The 22,628-nt window shown below is 37.3% G+C and overlaps 1 protein-coding gene across 2 annotated transcripts in view; it reads right to left on the bottom strand.

Moving 5' to 3' along the window:
- Positions 1-22,628, bottom strand: part of ERICH1 (glutamate rich 1) — a 64,725-nt gene that overhangs the window by 31,383 nt on the left and 10,714 nt on the right. Inside the window, exon 2 of one of the 2 annotated variants that reach the window (XM_062571125.1) lies at positions 14,553-14,744. The exons of the other annotated variant lie outside the window; for it this stretch is intronic. Coding sequence (XP_062427109.1) covers positions 14,553-14,744 — 192 coding nt within the window. The remainder of the gene's footprint in view (positions 1-14,552; positions 14,745-22,628) is intronic. 2 annotated transcript variants of the gene reach the window in all.

Here is a 22,628-nt window from a genome sequence, read left to right as displayed (position 1 = left end):
GAAGCATGTTTTATCTTATTTTAGACAATTCTTCTGCAACAACTTTAGAAGAAACTTCCACTTACAGTGATACTTGAAAAGATACTACACTTCTCCCCATTTAGCTTGAGGAGACTGTTTCTGTAAGAATTGTTTCATAAAAGATGAATGGAGATACAAGCAACCTACAGAGTAGAAGTAGTAGAAGTGACAGAACTGTGGTTCATCCATTTGGAGACTTTTTAGATGTAGTCCAGCTGCTGTTCTGAAGAGCACAAAGACAAATAAGAGTTTGAGGCTTATCTCCTCATTTCTTCTAAGCTTCAGAAGTTCTTTCTGAACATAAGGGAAAACTTCTTTACTATGAGAGTAACAGAGCACTGGAACAGGTTGCCCAGAGAAGTTGGGGAGTCTCCATCCTGGAGATATTCAAAAGTCATCAGAACATGGTCCTGGGCAACATACTCCAGGTGACCCTGCTTCAATTGGGGGGAAGCGGGAGGTGGACTAAATGACCTCCAGAGACGTCCTTTCCAACCTCACCTACTCTGTGACCATGTGTTATTCTTTCTAGAGGAACAGAGCCTGGGGATAGTTTTTCCAACCATTGCATTTTATAGGAAACTTCATTGTAATGATGGCAATAGAACATTTTTTAAAGATTTCTTTCCCCTTTAAAGAAGAGATTTTAAAATGTATGCAAGACTAGTAGTACAAACTTGTCATTTGTTCACTAGACCAGAAGGATGTTTGTACGAATGACAGAGATGCTTTTCTGTTCCAGTTATATGAATTCAGTCCAAAGAGGAAGTAGTACTTTTTGCTCAATTCCTACTAAAAAAAAATGATGACATTAGAGATTAACCACAAGGAGACAAAAGTCTTTCTAGAAGGCCAGGATGTTCAAGGTGTCTCCAGATGCTGCACTAATTTTAGATGGTTCAGTGCATTCTTTTTACACTCAGCCAGCTCCATAAGTCAGTGTAGATATAACACTATGTATTTCTCTGTTTGGGGGCAATCTGTCCCTTTAAAATAGGCAGACAAAACTGCTATATAATGTACAATATAAACATCTTTGGCAGGTGCACACAATTAGCCGCTTTTCTCCATAAACTTGCCAGAGGATCAGATATGATTGAAGTCCACTACAGAGCTGCAGCAAGTATTCAGACTAATACCTAAGTATTTAAAATGCAGTTGAATCTAAAAACAACAATAAAAAATCCTGTAGGAATGTATGTTTCTCTAATCAAATAACTTTGGTTTACCTGAATAAGACAGACATCTTTCTACTGAGACACCACACTTAACCAGACACGTAGCTATTTCTCAAATAAAAATAAATAAAGGTTCAGCATGATCGATCACCTTAGGTATTTGTAATAATACATTTCAGAACATTAAAGGTACTTCTGACAAGCTGCATCACAGTTACTTTCAATATCAGGATTCAACCATTTTGTTTGAGAACACATTAAAAACTGACAGCTCTTCCTGAATGACCCATTACTATTATAACACATAATAAAGGAAATTAAACAAATAATAAGATGAAAAGTAATTACATGATTTGGAAAAATACCATTGAAAAATAATTTATAAGAATTCTTCAGCAAAACAGTTTCACTAAGATGATGCCAAATCACCGAACTGCCAGTAGCTAGGTTGATTTTTTCCTCTCTCCATGTTCATTAATGATGAAGTAAGTATTGATCAGTGACAATTTTAAATAATAACGATTATGAATGTTTCTGAGTTATCCCCTTCTGAACAATTAAAAAAAAATTATTTTTTTCTCCTCTGTACCTCTTTTTTTCTCCCTTACATATGAGTTCTGTAAAACAAACAAACAAAAAAAACCCCATGAAAATATTAAGCTCAATTTGCAGTAGTCATGACTAACTTAAAACCTTTAACCTCATAAGCAGTGACAGGATTCAGACAGTTGTGCTTGCTGAAAGAGAGAAAGAAAGAAAAAAAAAAAAAAAGCCTCTTCAGGATTTCTATTATTTAATCATGACAACACTTAAATGCAATAGCAGCATTTATGCTGGGATAGCTATAACTTTCTTGGATAAAGTATTTGAATGACAATTTTGAGGGGAAAACTGTAACACTTAATCTTCTAGAGAAGAAAAGTAATAGCTTTTATTATATAAATGAATGATGATTCAAAAATTTTTTTTCCTTTTTTTTTTTTTTTTTAAGACTCTGTTCAAGTGGGAGTCTCCAAAGGACATTTCACCCTGTACACGCCTTGAAGCCATTTGTAAACCAAAAATCATGCTTTAGTCTTTGCTAATCCAATACATCAACTCAAACTGTTACCATATCATAAACAAAAGTATATACCATATTTGATAGATTGTATATAAACTGCATGAACTGTAAGAGCAAAGCTATAGTCTAATCATTGAAACATTTCCATCTTTCAAAAGCTCTTAAAAAATAGGGTCACAATAAACTTTTGAACAGTGGAGATAAGTTTCGAATGTTGGATAAAGAAAAAAAAATCAGGCATCCGTCAGGCATGACTACCTTAAAAGCTAAGATAGTTGTCAAGACACATATAGAAGACTTCACTTTTACCTCTTAGTAATTCAGACCTTTCAGTAAGGAATAAAAAACGGTGGTAAGTCTTCAAGACACCACCAGGCATCTTCCTAATGCAGCTCTTTGTTCTGTGATAGTAGATAGCATTTTTTCTGCAAGGAGTCTAAAAATGAAGACACACCAGACCAAGAACAAAACAGAGTACACAGGTTTTGACTCGAGTATAAAAGATGACCCCAGCTCTAATTAAGACCGTAAAAAAGCTTAGCTTTTACTCGTGCAGGATGTTGCTGAACATTCCCTTATGATTGTTATTTGTGGAGTAGAAAGCACAGAAACTAAGGAGCCAGCAACAAGTGTTTAATACTAGTAACTTGAACATCACTTCCCAATGACCACATCCAACCCCTGTTTATTCCCACACAATATAGACACATTACCTTTTCCCCCTGTGTTGACTAGCAGGACAAGTATCTTTGAAGACAGTGAGAATTTGAATCCAGGGACAGAGAGAACTCTGTCCTCCGGAAATACTTTATAAGCTCGGAGTGTAGCAAAGGTGGTATCAGCAACTAAACAACTATGGTAGACTCTAGAACATTCATACCTTGAGGTTCCTCCTTAGCCATGCCGCTGAGAAACAGGTACCTTCCCAGGTACTAATGTAAAGACAAAAACTGTCCTTCATCAGTATGAAAATTACTAAGAAAAAAAAACAAAAAAAACCAAAAAAAAACCAAAAACAAAAAAACCACAGGCGATTCTGAATATCTTTCCCTCCACTCCTGCAATTTACCCATATTTTTGTTCAGCTGATATCCAAGTTCTTGAACATCTCAAACAGTTCTTGAACAGTTATAGTAGCTTTAGATCGCCATGGTAAGGTATGAGAGAATAACTTTAGGGCCATAAGGTATTACATTGCATACAATGATCCATATCTGCTCAAGGGTTGACTTGCACAGAATTATTTTCCATTGGCACACTCACATACTTTCTAAAAAGACAAAACCCTTTACCTCAAGTAATTTCCTGTGCCACTAGAAAGTACAATTCTTTTTATCAGTATCATGCATAATTCCTGCTGCTTAATCTCAGTCTTCAGCAGGATTTCTTCCCTCAATAATTGAGGTATTGGTACGGGTAGAGAGGAAGAAAAATGGTAACGATAATAAGCAACTTAATAAAGAAATGATATTCACTTCCCACTGGTTGTTTGTTTTACTGAAATGATAACCATCAACTAACTACAGGTATTTTGTGTAACTTTGCTAGGTGGAGCAGTTTACGAATTCTTCCTATACAAAACTACCACTGCAGGTAGGCATTTAACTCTCACAAAATTACAGAACTGCTTTATAGAGATATTAACAAACATCATTTACTATTATTTAAACCCTCTGAAGTGCCTCCAAGTCTTCTTATTTAGCTAATCCAAAATAATTCATCTCTTTCATAAATATTAGCATCCAATTCACTCCCCACCATCCACTCCTCGTAGGGCAGATGCTCCAGCCCTCTGATCCTCCTTGTAGCCCTACGCTGGACTCTCTCCAGTACCCCCATGTCTCTCTTGTAGTGGGGAATCCAGCACTGGACACAATACTCCAGATGAATCTTCATCAGGGCTGACTGGAGCAGCAGGATCACCTCACTCTGCCTGCTGGCAACACTCTTCCTAATGCACCCGAGGAGACCATTGGCCTTCTTGGCCACAAGGGCACATTGCTGGCTCATGGTCAACTTGTCATCCACCAGCACTCCCAGGTCTTTCTCTGCAGAGCTGCTTTCCAGCAGATCAGCCCCCAGCCTCTACTGGAACATAGAGTTATTCCTCTCTAGGTGCAGGACCCTGCACTTGCCCTTGTTGAACCTCATGAGGTTCCTCTGTCCAACAGAGAAATAATAGAACATATTTCAGAGCAGAATCCGACTACAAGTGGACAGTTGTTTTAACCATGAGACAACTAATTTACAAACTTTTCCTTATTTTGTGAAAGTTGGATTTATTAGGTAATGAGGAAACAAGCATAGCTAAGAGTTAAGCCATTTACATAACTTTACAGCTTTGGTGTCTTCTAAGCTTCCTAGCATATGTCTACAGGCAATATTTGTTAGATGTCTAAGAATTCTAGTTGTATAAAAGGAGAATAAAGCCTCTTAAAAATGTTAGGTTAGCACTTAACTCCATTATTTCTCCTTGTGCTACAGATCTCATTAGTTCAATGTGCCCTCCAAAAGCCAAATACAATCCTGTCAGTGTAATTTCCCTCCCCTTCCCCTAAAAGCACTGCAACACTCAATCTAAAGGGCCATGTCTATGTTTCAGTTAGTTAATTACCCTCACCGATTAAGTGATGATTTATTTGAAACTAATCCAGGAAGTAAACAGATGTGCTCATCAGAAGTAAAAAGAAATTTTAAAATTTTAAACCAATTTTTTCAAAATTGTTTTTTATTCAGCAATTGGAAGTCATCTAAGAGTCCATTCCTATTTATATGCAAAAATAATGCATATCACAGAAGCACAAAATATACATTAATGAAAAAACATTAGCTTGTAACGTGGTACTGAACCAAGTTCACAGCAATTTCATTAATTTCAACTGATGCGTTGAAAGGGTACAGTTGGTGGGAAAGGTAAGTAGGAAGTAAGCATGTGTATCATCAGAAAATACGAAATTTGATTCTTAAGTAACTACCGTTTTCACAGTGAAAGTTTAAGTAATGCATTCCCCAGTGTACCAAGGGGCAGCAGACATCTTACACAACCTGTTTTGTGGTCACTGTATTGAAAATAACTCCAGACAGGAAGGCAGGGTGGACAACAAAAATGTTCACACACACACACACATAAATTACTACACAACTGGATTCACTTCAACCTCATTTGTCAGGCCAGTCCACTCCTTCCCCAGCTGAAAAAAGTCCATTTTACCAAGTTCTTAGATGCAAACCATTTTCTGTTTTACTTCAAGATAATTAGTTTTCCTGCAGCTGGCTACATTTAGGTTTAGATATTGTTTACACTTACAGCTAATGCTAGCATTTTCTACTCCAATTAGGCAAGTGCTACATACTATTGGATGAACTATTTGTTCAACTGCTTTCAGTTGTCACAGAAGCCATCAGATCTCTCTCTGGAAGCTAAGCTATTTGAAATTAAGATGTAACCAAAAAAAAGAAGCGTTTGCATGTGTGCAGTGGGGGAAAAGACTGTAAGAGAAAGAACAGGTCAAACAGAAACACATACACATCAAAAACAGCCCCACAAAACTGCACTGCTAGAAAAACTTAAGACTGAACTACATGGCAGTTTCTGTAATGACAGAAATTACAGATATTGTACATGCAGCCTACCCAATATAAATAGAGAAGGAGGAAGGGAAAAAAAAAAAAAAAAGAAAAAAAGTCCCCAAACCCAAATCTCTACATTCCCCCAAGCATATAGCGACCACCTTAGAAATCCAGTTGGGTACCATTTCCATCACAGTCACAAGATCTTGGTTTCTTTAGTTAAATTACTCATATTTGGATAATTTGTCCCATTTGCACAGTATAACACCACTATAACAAAACATGTAATGAGAGCATTTTTAAATCCTTTAGAGAAGAGTGAGACAGCACTTTGTTGTGTAATAACTATAATCTCCATTGCACTTTAGCTTATTCACAATAGATAGCTTTTCAGAGTAATTAGCAGCTAAGATGAACCTGAATTGTTTAATCTATCTTTTAAAGCTGTTTACTGCATTGTGTACTGCTAGAGTTTAATTTCTTAAGCATATGCACTTTGGCAATTTGATCAGCTTGGCAGAGTAAGTCCTGTCCATACATATTTTACACATAAGTTTTTATCTTCTAGGCACTTCTGCTACAAATTCAAGTTTGCTATTAAATAATGACTCAAGGAAGACAGGATGAGAGTTGCAAGGACACAGTCCCGGTGACCTAATTCTGATAATTTCTGAAATACAGCATAACAAGAACGTAATATTCATGGAAAAAATGAGCTGGAACACACAGGAAAAAAAAAGTCACAACTATTGAATTCTAACAGGAACTCCTTATAGAGGACAGTAATGCTTGGATATTTCGCTATTGATGGACATTCACATTTTCATTCCAAGAACATAGATTAAATAGTATTTTGTTTACCTACATAGCATTACATGAAATTTCTTATTTTTTTTATTTAAAATTTAGGAGTAATACTAGCTCAGCTTTTTTCTTCATCAACTCTTATTTTTAAATATATCAAGTAGTTTGGGTGAGTCTCTGTGCATTTCAATATCCTTCTTCAGAAGGGGGGAAAAACAAAAGCCAAGAGTGGAACAACGGACAAATTGCTTTACACAGAACAACTGACTACTGCCCATCTTACTGGTAGGCAATTCAGCCTCTTATAAAAATCAAAGTTGCTGAACGCCAATCAGTAAGCCCAAATCCCTTAAACAGGGGTTTTTAGAATTCTGACCAAGGGAAAGTCCTGAGACTAAGAAGGCCATTAAAAAAGCCAATTCTACAATTAGCAAATCTGTAGGAAGAAGCATCCAAGTCTAGTTTGAATACATACTATAAGATGCCATATATTAGCAAGATTTGAAAGCAGCAAGAAATTACAAAACTAAGGATCTTCAAAGAAATATCAACCCTGAAATTAATCCCTTTTGTAGGTAGATCCTGCCCTAACAAGGGGCAGAAACCCCCCGAAAACCCCCAAATCTAATCTTTGAATGCAAAATGCAGTTTATAACCAAATGAGTCATTCATACTCAGAAATACTTTTACAATTAATCCTTTGCCAAACACTTTTCTGAGATAGAGCAGTTTTCAAGCATTTGTAACGCTGCACTTGGAAGCACATTGGCAAGCTTAGTTGGAGGAAGGGAAAATTAAGTCCTACTATTTGTAGGAGCTTCTTTCAAGTTTTCCACTCATTATTTTTAATACTCTGCCTGTCAGCAAGGCTCAGGCTAATTAAGCTATTTAGAAGTTAGGCAAAAGTATATAGTTACTCAGCTGTTTATCTAGACCCTCTCTAATGTTATGTTGAAAGCAAAAAAAAAAAGTATTTTCTTACACCTACTGAAATTAAGGACTATAGCTCTTGCAATGGAAAAAACAGGTTCTTCAAAGGAAGAACTGTTTAGAAAGACTCATCTAAGGCTAAACAAGTCTCTATTATGGTAGAATAAGAAAAGAGTCTTATTTAGGACAACCAGAATCCAAAGAGTATTTACATCTTGTGTGCTAGTATGCTCTAAAAGGGAAGTTTGGGCTATAAGTTTATTTTTAGGAAAAAATGTGATTTCTCTCAGAAAATCTGAGTCAAGATTTAAGTGATTACCCTTGTCTCAGTGTTTTGAAGAAAAGTGGCATTTCCACACCCTTCCCTCCATCCTCAATAAAACTACCACCTCCCCCCCCCCACCCCCAAGGATTCAAAAGATTAATCAGCAGCCACAAAGGCTTAATTTTTCTTTCTCTTTTCACTTATTCTGAGTGTTATTGTACATTTTAGTTCCAGACTGTGTAGAGACAGTTATGAAACAATTCCTTCTGATAGACTGATACTAGCTAGAGTTATTAACACTTCTTTCAAAATGAAATGAGAACCATACATAATCATGGCCTATTCAAAAATCTATAGTATTAGAGGTGAGTATCTAGCAATTTAATAAGTGCAGCCTCAATGTTAAAAAAACAATTAAAAAATTCTCCTATATTTGTATTTATATTATATAAAGCATTCACTGGAGTAGTTTTATTTTTACTGCAGCAATATAACAGAGATGTTTTCTTCTCTGAAACCATAAATAAAAATCCTAACGAAAACATGAAAATGAGCAAATGAGAATGACTGCTAGAAGACTTTCTCCTTCATTAAACAAACAAACAAAAAAAAGCCCCAAACAAAAACAAGTTTCAAAAGTATCTTAGCAGTTCAAAGAAAAGCTATTCTTAAAAATCCAGGCTTCCAACAGAAAGTGTCTTGACAGTTCGCATGCATTAAAATCCAGTGAAAAGGAAAGCAAGAACTACTGCACACTGTCAAAAAAGAGAGTCATCCAGTGGATGTGGAACTGCCTGCCATTGAACTTTCATTTCTAATGCTCCCTCTGCTAGCATATTCCACTAAATGGAATATGTATTCATTTTTACATATCTCATCTCCTTCTCCCAGCCCCACAACATTAACAACATTCACTTGCCAGCATTACTAGATTCTTTAGGTACGCAGTTTTTCTTCTCAGAGCCTTCTAGAAATTGAGCACTGTTCTTGAAAACCAGGCAGCATGTTAACGTTTTTAGTTCACAAACTGTTGAGAAGATTCAAGATGGACACATCAATACACTCAAACACGGATCTATTAGCAACACTCTTCTAATCCTCAGGAAAGGGTAGAGTGCCTTTAAATACTTGGTGAAGTGATAGATGAGATCATCTAAGACAGAACTGGGGGGAATTCTTCCCTTATTCAAAAAAGTATAACAACACAAGAAAACCTAGAAGCATCACACCTATTTTAGGAGTCTATGCTAAATAAAAATCAGTAAAGTAACACTTTTCCACATTAAAAGATTGTCTGTAACCAAGGTGGCTAGTAACAGCTTAGCTACCTGTCCTTCTCACATCTGTCTATAATGGGATTTGCCTTTAAAGAATTGCATGAGTTTTGCTTGCCCTGCATTACACCCATTTACTGTGACAGAAAGCTGCCCATAAATCTCATTTTGCTGCATTTTCGTTTGTTTGATATCTATTTTGTTTTTCTAAAACAGTACTTTGTTAACCGTTTGTTTTGCATAGTGAACAATGATAGGCACAGTTTCAAAAGGTTGGTAAAACAGTAAGCTTATGCTATAAATTGTTATTTAATACCATTTGGAGACGATTGTCCTTTGGAAATAAGTAACAGGATATTTATCAGCTCTGCGTGAAGACACATGGCACAAGCATAACTATGGAGTAATTTCTTAAGATGAAAATGCCTTTTTCTACAGTGAACCTACGGCTTCCCTTATAAAGTATGGTCTATCTGAACACTCACTGAAGGGTGTAGGTGTGTGCAAGAGAGTTCAGCTGACCTTACAATGTACATCTCTCTCTGACTGTTCGATTACTTCCAAGAACACTGCATCAGGAACTAGGTATAAACAAAAGCTTTTGATCTAGAATCCTGATGCAGGTTATGTACCTCACGCGAAAGAGAACATGGAGGTTAAAGTGTTCCTCATTTAGGAAGTTCACAGCAAAGCAAGCAGGCTGCTTTTGAAACCAACAAGAAACTAACTGAACTTCTTCACTGCTAGTTTTCCATTTGAGGCAAGGAAACACTACAGTGGTGCAGAAAGGGCTCCACTCTCACCGACCTTCTACTAATGCGAACTAAAAACCTCACATCCCTTGTTCACTAACAGAGATAAAGAGATACACTTGTATCTCTGTAACAGAGATAAACTTGTAGGAAAAGAGAAATCAGTCCATAAACTTGAAAACAGATAAATTAATTATTCTCTGATTGTGGTTAAGTTTAAACTTGTCAGTATTTTTGCAAAAGCTTTAAGTTATGATTTTGTGCCATTGCGCAGTGAAAAAGAAAAAGCATGTTTACATAGTCTATAAGATTTGGAGCCTTATGTAGTCTTGGAAAAAGGAGGACAAAGGTATTAACTTCATTTTTTGGTCATACACTATTCTAAGTAACTTCTTCTGAATGAAAATGCTCTTGGCATAACTATTAAAAGGGAGACCATTTAAAAAGCAGCAGCTTGAGTTTCATACAGAGAATGAAAGATGACAGGTTTTTTGTATAGATATGAATTCCTTCCTAGACTGAATGCAATGAAGTACTTCAATAGATTTTGTTGGATTGGAATAATTTAGTGTCACTAACAGACTGAGGATTTCACAAAAATGAAGCTGATATGTCTGAAGTTGTCTATGTATGCTCTGGCATTAAATAGCACCTTGTAAAATAAAGTGGAAAAAAAAACTTACTATAGAACTCAGCAACGTTCAACTTGCCTTTAACAGTTATTTTAAATCAAAAAAGCACTTTCATAAGTACTCACAAGCTTAAAAGCCTCCAATTTTTGTATTTATTGGAATACTATTTACAGCACTGCATTAAATACCTGCGTATTCAAGCATAATAGAAACTGCACCCCTAAAATTTAGAAGTCATACTTTTGGATCTTGATCCTGAGAATACTTGCATTTATATTGTCCCATTCGAGATCAAGTTAACATTTGGAATCTTAAGTATCCAGAGGATCAGAACCCACGGCTACGACTTGTTAACTCACACTGCCTAAAGTTGTTGTTCTTTTGTAACACTTGAGATTCAATATCAATAAGAAGGTTGTTAAAGGATTTATAGCAGAAGAGAGCACAGCAGGTTCCTCTCTATTAAAACTCCTCGCCAACAAAGTTCCCTGTATAGGTTCTGGTAACATTTTTTGTTTTACTTTAGTTGCAAGTCATTCATCTTCTCTAGAAGCTCTAGCATACTTCACTATGGAAAGAAGAGGTTTTCTTTGATTCTTGCATATTTCGCCTTGGGCTTAGTGAACATCATCTTTTCAAGCATGGCCCCATGCAGATTGAGTGGAAACATAATAATATGGGTTACTGGGTACCATGTTTCGTTCCAGAAAACAAGCGCTCAGCTGATAAAGTGGCTTAAGAGCTGAATAAGGGTTGAAATACTCATGGTAGCCTAACTCATTCATGGACTGAGAGACAACCCTCCTAAGAGTAAAAGCTACAGCTGCTGCCTGTGGAAACATCAATCGTATGTTGATGCCTCTGAGTACATGGCCTTGGCAATCTTGCTTTCAAATTCTGTACAATACTAGTAAACTGATCTAGTTCTTAAGTGTTGGCTCTAAAAATGTGTAACAGTAAAATTAAGGCTTTTTTCTGCTCCATATTATCCCTATCATTCCGTTTGCTGTCCCTGCCCTTCTTGTTGCCATGCACATTCCTCACGAGTTTCAACTCCAGTTGAGCTCTGGTTTTCCTAACTCCATCCTAACATACTCTGGCAATGTCTATATTCTCAGCTCTTGCATAGCTGCTGTCTGCTTTTACCTTCTGTTATTTCCTTTTTTTTGTTGTCCGGGCACAGAACACATACCCTCCATTCCTTAGTTGAGCTCTCCTAGCTGCCTGCATTCAGGGCCAGCTCTCTGATATGGTGCAGTTGTCGATTCAGACTATTGTGAAGAAAGAGCTGTTTGCAAAAAGCAAGGACTCCCCTCCCTTTACTCAAAAGCTGCATGTAAGGTGAGCCTCTCATCCTTCCCTGTCTGAACTGGACTACAACCACGGCTGTGAGATGCACCACTAGAGGGGCATCTGGGAGTTTTTCAGATTTCCAGGTTCAGTTGCAGTGAATGAGAGAGCATCATCTGTCAAGTGTGAGAATCTATTAGAGATGAGAGGTTATAACAAAGCTAGAAGTACAGTAAAACTAGAAATATAACAGAACTGAAGTGTATAAACATATCAGAAAGCCATAGTTAAATCACATGTGCAAGGGTGATACAGCAATAGCTCTCACCCTTTACAGGCCACCCTTCCGGTCTAGTTTTCCTTGGATTCTCCTCACTGCGCTTTTGACATCAGCAGCATCCCCGCTGACAGGTTCACAGGCCTGCTGACTCTGAGTTCAAGTCCACATCAACCCTATGTAGCTTACTCTCGTCTTATATCTGGTCGAAGCAATGCCAGCCTACAGTCACAAAAAATCTGTATGCCTCTAGTCAACAACATATCAGTAGGTAACCTCCTGCTCAGCCCACAGCACTGGTAGGTGAGTAACAGTGTGCCCATTAGCAGGTCATTCTCCTGGAAATGGCTCCACAGCACAAAGATGTCTATGGCGTGGGCCTGCCCTGTCACTTCTCCTTTGTCTGGACTTATCAACCAGGGAGTCATTAGAGGGTATGCTCCGAGGCTACAGCAACCCAGTGTGGTGGCTCCAGTCATTGTGTATCCGGGTTTGTTAACTCTTGGGGAGCACCCTGGAACAGGCTGCACTTGCCTGTGTGACAGCTGTCAGCCTGTCCCAGGCCACACACCCTTACAAATTTGTCTTCCTGGTTTGATCTCACACCTGTCTTGCCACTATTGATTTGCCTGGCAACAGTTGGATGAATCTGGTTACTGACAGAAGGCCTGCTCTGCTCTAACTTTTCAGGTACCGTGGGATTGTTCCCACAGTGAAGACTGCCCTTCTGCCTGCCTTGTTTCAGCTAACCCTCCCTGACGTGCATCTGAACTCAGTGAGGCATTCTGCCACACTTGCTCAGTTTTCTACATGTTAGAATGGAGCATTCTTGTGCTTTGAAGCGGTTATTCTTGAAGACTAGTCAGCTCTCCTGAGCTCCTTTGCAATTTGGAGCAGTCTTCTACTGGCTCATGCCAAGCAGATCCCCGAACAAGACAAAAATCTGTTTTCCTGTAGCCCAGGTTTCTAATCATACAACTCAGTTTGCTCACTTTTCTCAAAATTTTGATCTCCTGCCCCAGCCACATTTGCAATCATTTTTTTTTCCTTGTCTAACACATGACAGAACAACTGCCCTAGCAAAAGATCCTCCCCGCCCCCCGAGACATACTCTATTATTTTATACTACAGGTTCTAAAAGCTCTGTCATCTCTGAAAGGTTACATACTGTGTCAGTATCACTAGGTATAAACAACACCTACCTTTCGGTTACTACAGCAGACCACCAACACTGATCAATATGAGAGGGGAAGAAAGCCAGGATAATCTAGTAGTGCATGTTTTATCACAGGAAAACATTTTGCATTTCATTTTGCTAGTACTATCCCCAAATTCATCACAGAGTTCAGAAGACTTTTCGATTCTCAGTAGCTTCTTTAGTATAGGCCAAATAGAATAGCAAAGATTTTTGTTCACTGACAGGAACTTACATATGTAAGTTGGTATGCATGCCAGGGGATGGGGGAAAGGTAGAGCAATAAGGAGGACCTGGAAACATAACTGTGATAAAGTAGTAGTAAAAATCCATACATGTACACCTCAAAACAGAATTAAACAAAAACTTCTAGCCCCTAATTGAGGCTGTCAAATGACTTTCCAGAATATTCACATTATTTTCAGTTCTACCTCCAACTTCAAATGCAGTGTAAGACCCTTTGTGAAGTACTCACATTACATTCATTTACTCCAAAACAGATTCTATTCTGTATTACTCAGATTCTTAGATTCAAATTCTATTCTAAAATACTACCAGATAGTATTGAACATTCACAGTACACAGGCCAAAAAAAAAAAAAAAAAAAGGCCCAGGTCAATGACTTGATTTTAGGCAAACTACAATACAAAGCACTTCATGCTCATTCTATGTGTAAGTGCTGAGCCTATCACTCACAAATATCAGCAGTTACCCATTTTACAACCCCACCTTTGGGTTTCCACAGCCCTCATTTTATAGTCCATTTGAAACAGGACTTCTACTTACCTGTCCAAATATTTACAGGTCACTTTAATTCCACCCATGTAAGCTGAAAATAATGCTTTTTAGTACCAACATACTGCCTGAATTGATTATACTTGTCTTCTCTTGTGTACATATGCACCTGGACTTCTGTTTTAACATGATGATAAGTAGTGCTGAATCACCCACTCCCTCCAACATGTGGGTATGCTTTTAATTACAGCTACAACTCTGCTCAGGTTTTAATTAGTTTTCCCACTGTTTGGCAGACATTATACCAAAAATAATCACAGCTTACACAGATGTTTTATTTCAGCTACTGCTAAACACTGCATTCATACAAACACACACATTATGACTATTTCTTAGCTTTCAGATGACTGATGCACTGACCTCACTGATTCTAGGTATCAAGTACCACTAGCTCTTATATTCAAGCTTGCCTGTGGGTATCAATTTGATCAAAATCGTAGATACTACAGCATCCACAGGTAAAGGAAATATATTTAAAAGTATGTCATCAGACTACCCATACCCACCTTGAAGTGATTGGCAGTGTGTATCACCTGATGTACCAGCATCCACTGACGAAGTCTGAACATTTTCTGAATCCTTCTCTTTGGATTTCGAGCCCAGGTTTCCAAGAACCGTCTTCTCTTCTCCATTCAAAGTACGCACAACAGAAGATGAGGTTTCAGCAAAGAGTCGTTTCAGTACTTTCCCTATGAACACTGTAGGGTAATAAAACTCTTTTAAACAAAAAAATGTAATAATTTAAAGGTCGTTTAAGTCTCTCTTTTTAAACTCCAATTGATATAAGACAGACTTGCCTTGTATGTGACAGAAGCTGTATTCAGCTGTCTTTACCTCTCACAGGTACTAAAGCTGAAACTAACATGTTTAAGTCCTAAATTGAGTCAAAAAAACAGCTTCTAAACCCAGCAGAGTTTACTAGCAAGATTACATACAAAAAGTCTCTACTATTTATCTACATTTTGGCAATAAAGTAACACATTACTTTTGAAGACCAAAGTAGTAGTGATATCTAGGTACATGTACATAATCTTTAAGTTTATTTAAAACAAGCATCTTCCCACATGGATGCTATAAGGCTGCTCAAAATGCAAGTCTCTCCTGTCATGAAGGCACTGCAGTTGAATCACTCATTAAGATCAGTGAATTACAACTATTCAATCATATTAAAAAAAATAGGAAGCCACAGAAACACATGGTAATCCAATTATTTCTACAGAAGTAGCAGCATTCTTATGAGAAGAGGGCCCAGAAGAGGAAGAGGTGTATGACATCTGCAATCTGCTACTAGTTAATCAAATACAAATATCATTTGGTTAAAGAAAAAGAAATATATGCAAATGATCTAGTCAGCAACAAATCATCATCTGTACATGGATACATGCATATTTCCATCAATTGAATGTATTGTATAAAGTAATACTAAGAAATTGGTATTTATTAGAGAGCACCAACAGTTTCCAAAATTCTACATGGTTGAGCAGATATTACAGGACTGTGGGAGTGGGGGTAGGTTAGACAGATCTGGAGAAAAATATGTAATCTTAATTCCAAGTCTAAGTTTGACAGAAAAAGTGTATGTGTACCATGCAAAGTAACTTGATGTTGACTTATAACAATAATTTTGCCTAAAGGAAAGGATGCAAGTATTGTAACAGAAATGGCTTCTATGGTAGCTAGCAGAAAAGTGTGCTATCATAAAACTCCTTTCAATAAATAAGTTTCCTTCACAGCTGAAGTTTAACACACATGCTAAGAAATCATCTTTAGAGTTCAGAAATCCTTGAATCACTAACGTTGCTTTCAGATACAAGACAGCTTTTATCTAAAGAGACAAAAGCAAGACACTAAAGGACAAAAAGCAAGAGACAAAAGATACTAAGTTAAGCTCTTTTTTTAAAAAAACGTTATCTATATTAAGGAAACAGTTATTTAGACATCTGAGCACTAATGAACAGAATTAGAGACAGCAATAGCCAATCTGCAACTTTCAATACCCAGAAGAATTCTAGATTTCTGTTAGCGTAGGTGGAAGTATTCAAAAATACAAGACTCCATCCGACTTCTCAGACCCGATTCTCAAAAAACCAAAACAACAACAATACCCAAATTCCCAAAGCAAGAGATCTACCAGACATCTTCAAGCTTGAGCACTAAAGCTCTTAATTTTAATTAGGTATTGAAAGTTACGGGAAAGTTAAAGGCTAATAAAGGTACAGATTCACAGATTCATTACAATTTTATCCTCTGTATATCATCTGCAGAAAACTCTCCTGTGTTTGTCAGATACACTCACCTTCCCCATTCCTCTCCCCTTCTGCTCTATGAACTATTTCTCACAAAAAGGGATCTTGATGGCACCATAAGAGGTTTAAGAAGCAATTTATAGTTAACTTTGAAATGCTGTCCTGAGATTTTGGATGCTGAAACTATAAATGGTTGAAGAAGCAACAGATACAGAAGTAGTGTGTCAGGAGTTACTAACTATGACTAAATTTGAGCACAAAATCCTCCAACTTATCCCACAAACAGGCAGGCTTCATTGTCAAGAAAACAACTTCATTCAAGAAGTCATATTTAAGATTAAAATTGGTATCAATTTTAAAGTCAAATCTAGAGACAGGAAGAAGAAACAGGCTTTGTCTGCCACCCTTCCACCATATCTTGACATGTTCAAAGGAGAAAAGGTGACGTGCTCTGCATGTCAGAAGAGTTCCCAAAGCTTGAGGTCCTACTCAGTTTGATAGATGTTTTGTTTTTCACTGGCATCTGATGATGGAATAGTCTTCACAGCTTCCCTTCCCTATATAGCTGAGAAATTGTATGTCGGAAGAATCTTCTTTATCAGCATTTAATAAAGGGGAAGAGCATCTCTTCAAAAGACTACAAACTGTCTTCCTGCTATCACTCCACATGGATGTTGGTGGTCCATTTCAACTGGCACATAAATGATTAAAAATCAGGGAAAATGCCTTGTTAAGGCTTTCTGAGCTCTTACTAGTTTATATTTTGCTTATTCTGTTTATACTTTACTTATTCTTTGCTGGGACTCAATCTTTTCAATAATCACTGACCTTACAAAAAGGCCTATGACAAGAGGCAAGCCTGATGAGATACTTGCACAGAAACTTACCCTAAAAAGCTCAATTTTTTTTTATGCTTTTCCATGTTACTGAAACATGTAAAATCCTAAGAGAGACTGCCAGAGATGTCCCCTTCAAGCAATCACAACTCCATTTTACAGGTTAAGGGTAAAGACTACTGTTCCCAGAAAGATATCAACAGCAAATGTCTATTGAATACGTATTTCCTCTTCATCAGGTTCATTCTGTGAGGATGTTCTACAGTTAGAAAGTCAAAGCCCACAGTTTTTCTCCTTAGGGGATAACTAGAGGAAATAAGACAGAAACAAGCAGTGTACCAAGAAAATTAACTGACTTTTGCAAGTCTGACTCTAAAGCAAGTTATCCAAGAGGTTGAGCCTGAATCCTTTCCCCAAGTATTATTACTAACACTATAGCATTTTAATGAGCTCTAGTAGTCCTGTTACTAAGTTAACATTCAAGCACTTGTACTAATGAAGCTGTTCTCCCAAAGCAAATGATCACTGAGATACTGATGAACCTATATAAGGAAAAAGATTTTCTCCAAGTCTGCTGAGAAGAGGCAGTTTCATAGTTGCTACAGTGGATTTTATGGTCCCTGTCTTGAATTCTGATTTCTCTAGCCATCTGTTCAGATACCCACACGCAAAAACTACTGCTAATACTGCTGTCTTTTTCTTTTCTTGTTAAATATAGGGACTATACTCTCATTCTTACACAACAGCATTGGTTCAGAAAGCAACGAGATTCGTTTTCATACATTCATTCCTTCTTATCCTTATGGAGCCATCCCCATCTGTAATACCCACGTTTGACTACAAAAGTTGGATCAATGCTTGCCTTTGAAGGGCCTGAACGTGGAAGAAACTATTTTTTCATAAAAATTTCTCTCACTTCGAATAAATACAAGTGGCAGTGAGGGATTTATTTCAGCAAAGATAGGGTTTAGCTGGCAACATCAAAGAACCACTCAATCTTCTCAGCTAAAGGTTTCAGCACAGGCATAGAAATAAGCTGGCTGGGTTGGGTGGAGGTCTTCTCTGCCTGCAGTATTCTCACAACTGTGTCAGCACCCATGTCAGCACTACAATAGCATCCACTAAGAGGAGTAGTAAATCCAAATATCCATGACAGAAGAGGAATCCACAGCACAGACCATGGTATAACAAGTTACCTGTCCGGAACCAGATGTATTTCAAGTCTCCTGAACAGAGCAGGAAGTAGTATATCCCAGCTGTACACCTTCTTCAGGAGACTGAAGACATGATATTACTAGAGGACAGCTGAAACACTGATTAGTTTATTGGAATTACTGAAATATTTGGAATCCTGAGCACATTTTAAACCTTAAAACAGAAAGGAAACCCCCCAAAATCCACACATATCTGCCTGTGGCCCAAAACATTTTTGAACAAGTTTGCCCTGCGTATCAGTTCAGGAAAATTAGGTTCTGTGGAATATCTACCCTGCCAAACTCAGCAGCTTCACATGCTACAAAGAAGCACTACGCTTTGCATTTAAGAGTCCATTTTAGAGCTAAGCTACCAAAACATTTTTCAGATGATGGGGGTTGCTCTTTTCCTCAGGCTTTCTCCTTTTTTTTTTTTTTTTTTTTTAAACTGTGAATGTTTAAAGACAAGAGTAATATCCGTACGTACTGGCTTAACCACAGCATCAGGTGAGCCTAACCTCCTACAGGGCAGATTTTCCTCCATTACTCAGAACTCTCCTTAACCTCAGGTTCTGACCTGTGATGCAACATAATACCAAAGACATCTGATATGAACCATTCAGACCATTAAGATCAAGTTGAAACATGCATTATAGGAGGATACAAGGGAAATCACCTGCTTCTAAAGACAAACTTAGCAGTTCCCAAATAGAATAAGACCTGCTCTCACCATACCAGTAGCACAGCTAAGTAAATGCATGTATTTGTTACTGTTGTTTTCCGGTCAAAATAATTGAGAGGAGATCGGCACAGATTCATACAGTCTTTCAAGAGACCAATCCAAAAACCCGTTTCCACTTTTCGTAGCAGATTAATGAACAAGCATGTGCTTTGAGAGGTGTTTTTGGAAGACCTCAAGAGTTGTTTTTTGAGAAAAGAGAAAAGTTGGAGTATACTAGTTAGAATCAGAACTTAAGAAAATTACCAGATTAACATACAACGTTAATATGTAAGATGTAAAAGAGTGAGTTTAATAACTCTGACTGAATAGGTTTTGAAGGACATCCTTGAAAATTGTATTCATTTATTACAAAACTCGGTGTTCCATTCTGGAAGAGGAGGAAAAAAAATAGTAAAAGATAGCATGAAAGGAATTATCATTATCTCCAGAACTGAGAAAGCCCTACTACAGGGAAATGGGAAGTCTTGTTTAATGGCTGCTGCAAGCATATCTCCACCCTTGGAAGAAAATAGTCTCTTGAACTAAAAGATGAGGAAGAGGAAGTGAGAAAGGAAAGGAGGTAAGTTAAGAGGTTTGGCGACTAGAATGAAAGTGAAATAGTTGCAGCAGAAAGCAATGCAGAATCTTTATGATCTCTGCATTGCTTTCAGCTGTCCTTATTTCCCCACAAAATCTGGAACAGCGGATGGTAATCCAAGAAGTTTTATAGTGCATGGACCAGAGAGGAATTATTGAAAAGGCAACTTTGCCCAATCCACAGTGAACCTTAAAAAGCTACCATAGTGTTTTTTGCATAGCTCCATTTCTCTGAGTTATAATCTGTAACTAGAACTATAATCTATATCTATAATCTAGCTCATTACTCCCAACCTACAGAAAACCAAAGATACTTTCTGAGTTCTGTAGGGAATGAATTCTGCAATATGAGGAAAAATTTCCCCATAGCTATACATGGCTGAAGACAGATATGGTTCTGAACTCCTGGTCTCAGGACTGAAAAAAGTTTTAGTTGCTCAAACCTAGAGGAACATGGTCCATGGACTATCGTATTTTGGAGTTGCGTTAACGTGTCAAATTTAGTTGCCATTTTAATTTAGCAAAGTATGTGGAAAGATTTATCTACTGCTAATGTCTCCAGTCCAAATAAAATGAAAATAAAACTGTCAGAAAGAAGTGCTTGTTATATATTGAGTACTCTTTTCCTTCTAGTAATCTGACAGGATTTAAATACTACACAGATGGATTTTCTTTACATTGTAAGATACACATTGTTGAAACTAAAGACACTGATGATGAGTGATGATGATGAGAGAAGTCTTTCTGTTATTCTCAACTAAAGACTGCTTCATATTCTGAGCCTTCCTGGATTTACCAGACCTCAATGCATGTGGGTGCACTGGTGGGGCCGGGGTTGCAGGTGTCACACCAATACTGGCTGAATGGATTTCATTCAGTTCAAAATTGTATATGGAAATGAGATTCAGAATATGATAGCTAATCAAATGACAAAAAGGAAGCACTGCTCAGTGATACTATTAACAAAAGAACGTCATCCAAATTTTGAAGGTTTAAAGAGATCCTTTGCCATTTTGCTTTAGGGAAGAGTTTGGCTGACACTGCTCTGTTTACAAAGTTAGCAAGTTTAAAGAGCAAAAAGAAACCTTAAGGACTATTTATCAGGATTGCCGTACTTCATGTGACAAAAATTTCTAAGTGGAAATTCATAAGCTGGAGGTGATGAAAGCCGGTTGTATTATCATTCATAAGAGAGACTGAGTCACTACTACGACTAAGATTATGTATGATGCAAATGTGATCCAAGACCCGATTGGGCTAAACATTCTTAATCCAAGGTATGAAAATACAAGACTCTAAAGAAACCTCACTGGAAACATTAGCAACCTTAACTCCATTGTGTACAAGCTAGCTGAACTCAAATCAGAGCAGGTGTTCCGAGTTTTGTTCTGAACTCAAATCAGAACAGGTGAGTTCTTCAGATAATCATTAGGACACACAAGAACTAGGAGAGTTTCAGCTGCTTAGCCTAAAAAACAAACACCAAGAAAACTAAGCATGAAACAGTGAAAATGTTATGTAGTTCAAGGATAAGATTGCATCAAACTATGCCACAAATAAATACTGGAAACTAACAATTAGAATCACCAAACCAAAACCCTCCTGATGAGCAGCTAGAAATTTTGCAACAATCTTCCAATAAACAGGGCAAAATAAAGAAAAGTAGTCAGGAATTAAAGCTTTATGTAAGAAATATTCCTATAAACACTACAAAGTCACCTGCAACAGAGAGGACTAGAACTGAATCCCCCCAAAGACTGCTTTTAATCCTACAGTCCTGACAGGTGACTCCAGGGTTTCTTGCAGTTGGTTACTGATATACATATAAACTAAGCCAGAGATCAGGTGAATGCAATCCATATCACATTGGATAGGATCACAATCCTTTCTTTGTTAAAAGGAAATAGACAAAATACATCTTTTCTATTTCTCCTCTAAACTTCAAAATAGCTGATTCCCAAACATAATGGTACATCTATTAACAAAATAATTTAGATTCATTGCATCCTTTATGTGAGATAAATTTAGACCTACAAAATCAAAAATAGTTTTTTTTGTGAGGTTAAATTAGCCAAAGGGAGCCATGGCATATCAGACAATACCAGACAAACTGACTTTCACTACTACTACTAATGCGCAAGTCAAACCCGTAAGTGAATTACCAGGAGCACCCACCAAATACAGCTGAATTTTTGAAAGGGAAATAACATAATATTCTAGTGCAGCAACTCAAGAGCAGTAAATAAAGATGCATGTGCATAGCTCTTGTTTATAACATTAGAGAGATCAGCAAGATTTTGCTCGCCTTCCTCAAAAAAATCCTACTGACATCAAGTTTTCTACTTAAGGAATTGCAATTTGGCTTGCAGTAGCGGTAAATAACAGCTTAAAAAGCCATCAGAGGAATTCAGTCATCTGTACAGCCACTGTATTTTCATTCAAAAATATAATTAAACGCACTTTCAAGCTTCCCCACAACACTATTAGAAACCTACACCATTTTACAGAGGAGTATATAGCTCTTATTAGAAGTACAGGAATGGCAGTAAATGTGACACATTCAGTGCAGAAAAAAAAGGGGAACTATTTTGTCTGAAAAATTTAAAATAGTTAAACTCTTTCCTAGAGGAACAGAAGAAGCAGCAGTGAATTGCTACACCTTTTTAACTGGATGTATTTGCTCACTGCTGGCTTGTATATTCAATCATTAACGACAGGGTCAGACAGGTTGTACCAGAGCAAATCTCGTTTATTCTTAAGTTCAGACCTTCTTAAGATTCCAGTACAACTGTATTATCACTAGAGCAAGAATGGAAACAAAAACCACAGTGTTTGGGTGGGAGGAGGGAAACCCTAGAATAATTATCCCAGTTTAAACATACAGTGATCAGGAAATACCCTTAATTGGCAAAAATCAAAGAAAGTAGTCTTTTTGTCACTCTAGAAGTAAACTCTTTAGATAAAGACGTAAACACAGTGGAACTGCTCG

The sequence above is a fragment of the Rhea pennata genome, chromosome 3 (assembly GCF_028389875.1).
Source record: "Rhea pennata isolate bPtePen1 chromosome 3, bPtePen1.pri, whole genome shotgun sequence".
In the NCBI taxonomy this organism is placed as follows: Eukaryota; Metazoa; Chordata; class Aves; order Rheiformes; family Rheidae; genus Rhea; species Rhea pennata.
This window is presented reverse-complemented; position numbering and strand designations above follow the sequence as displayed.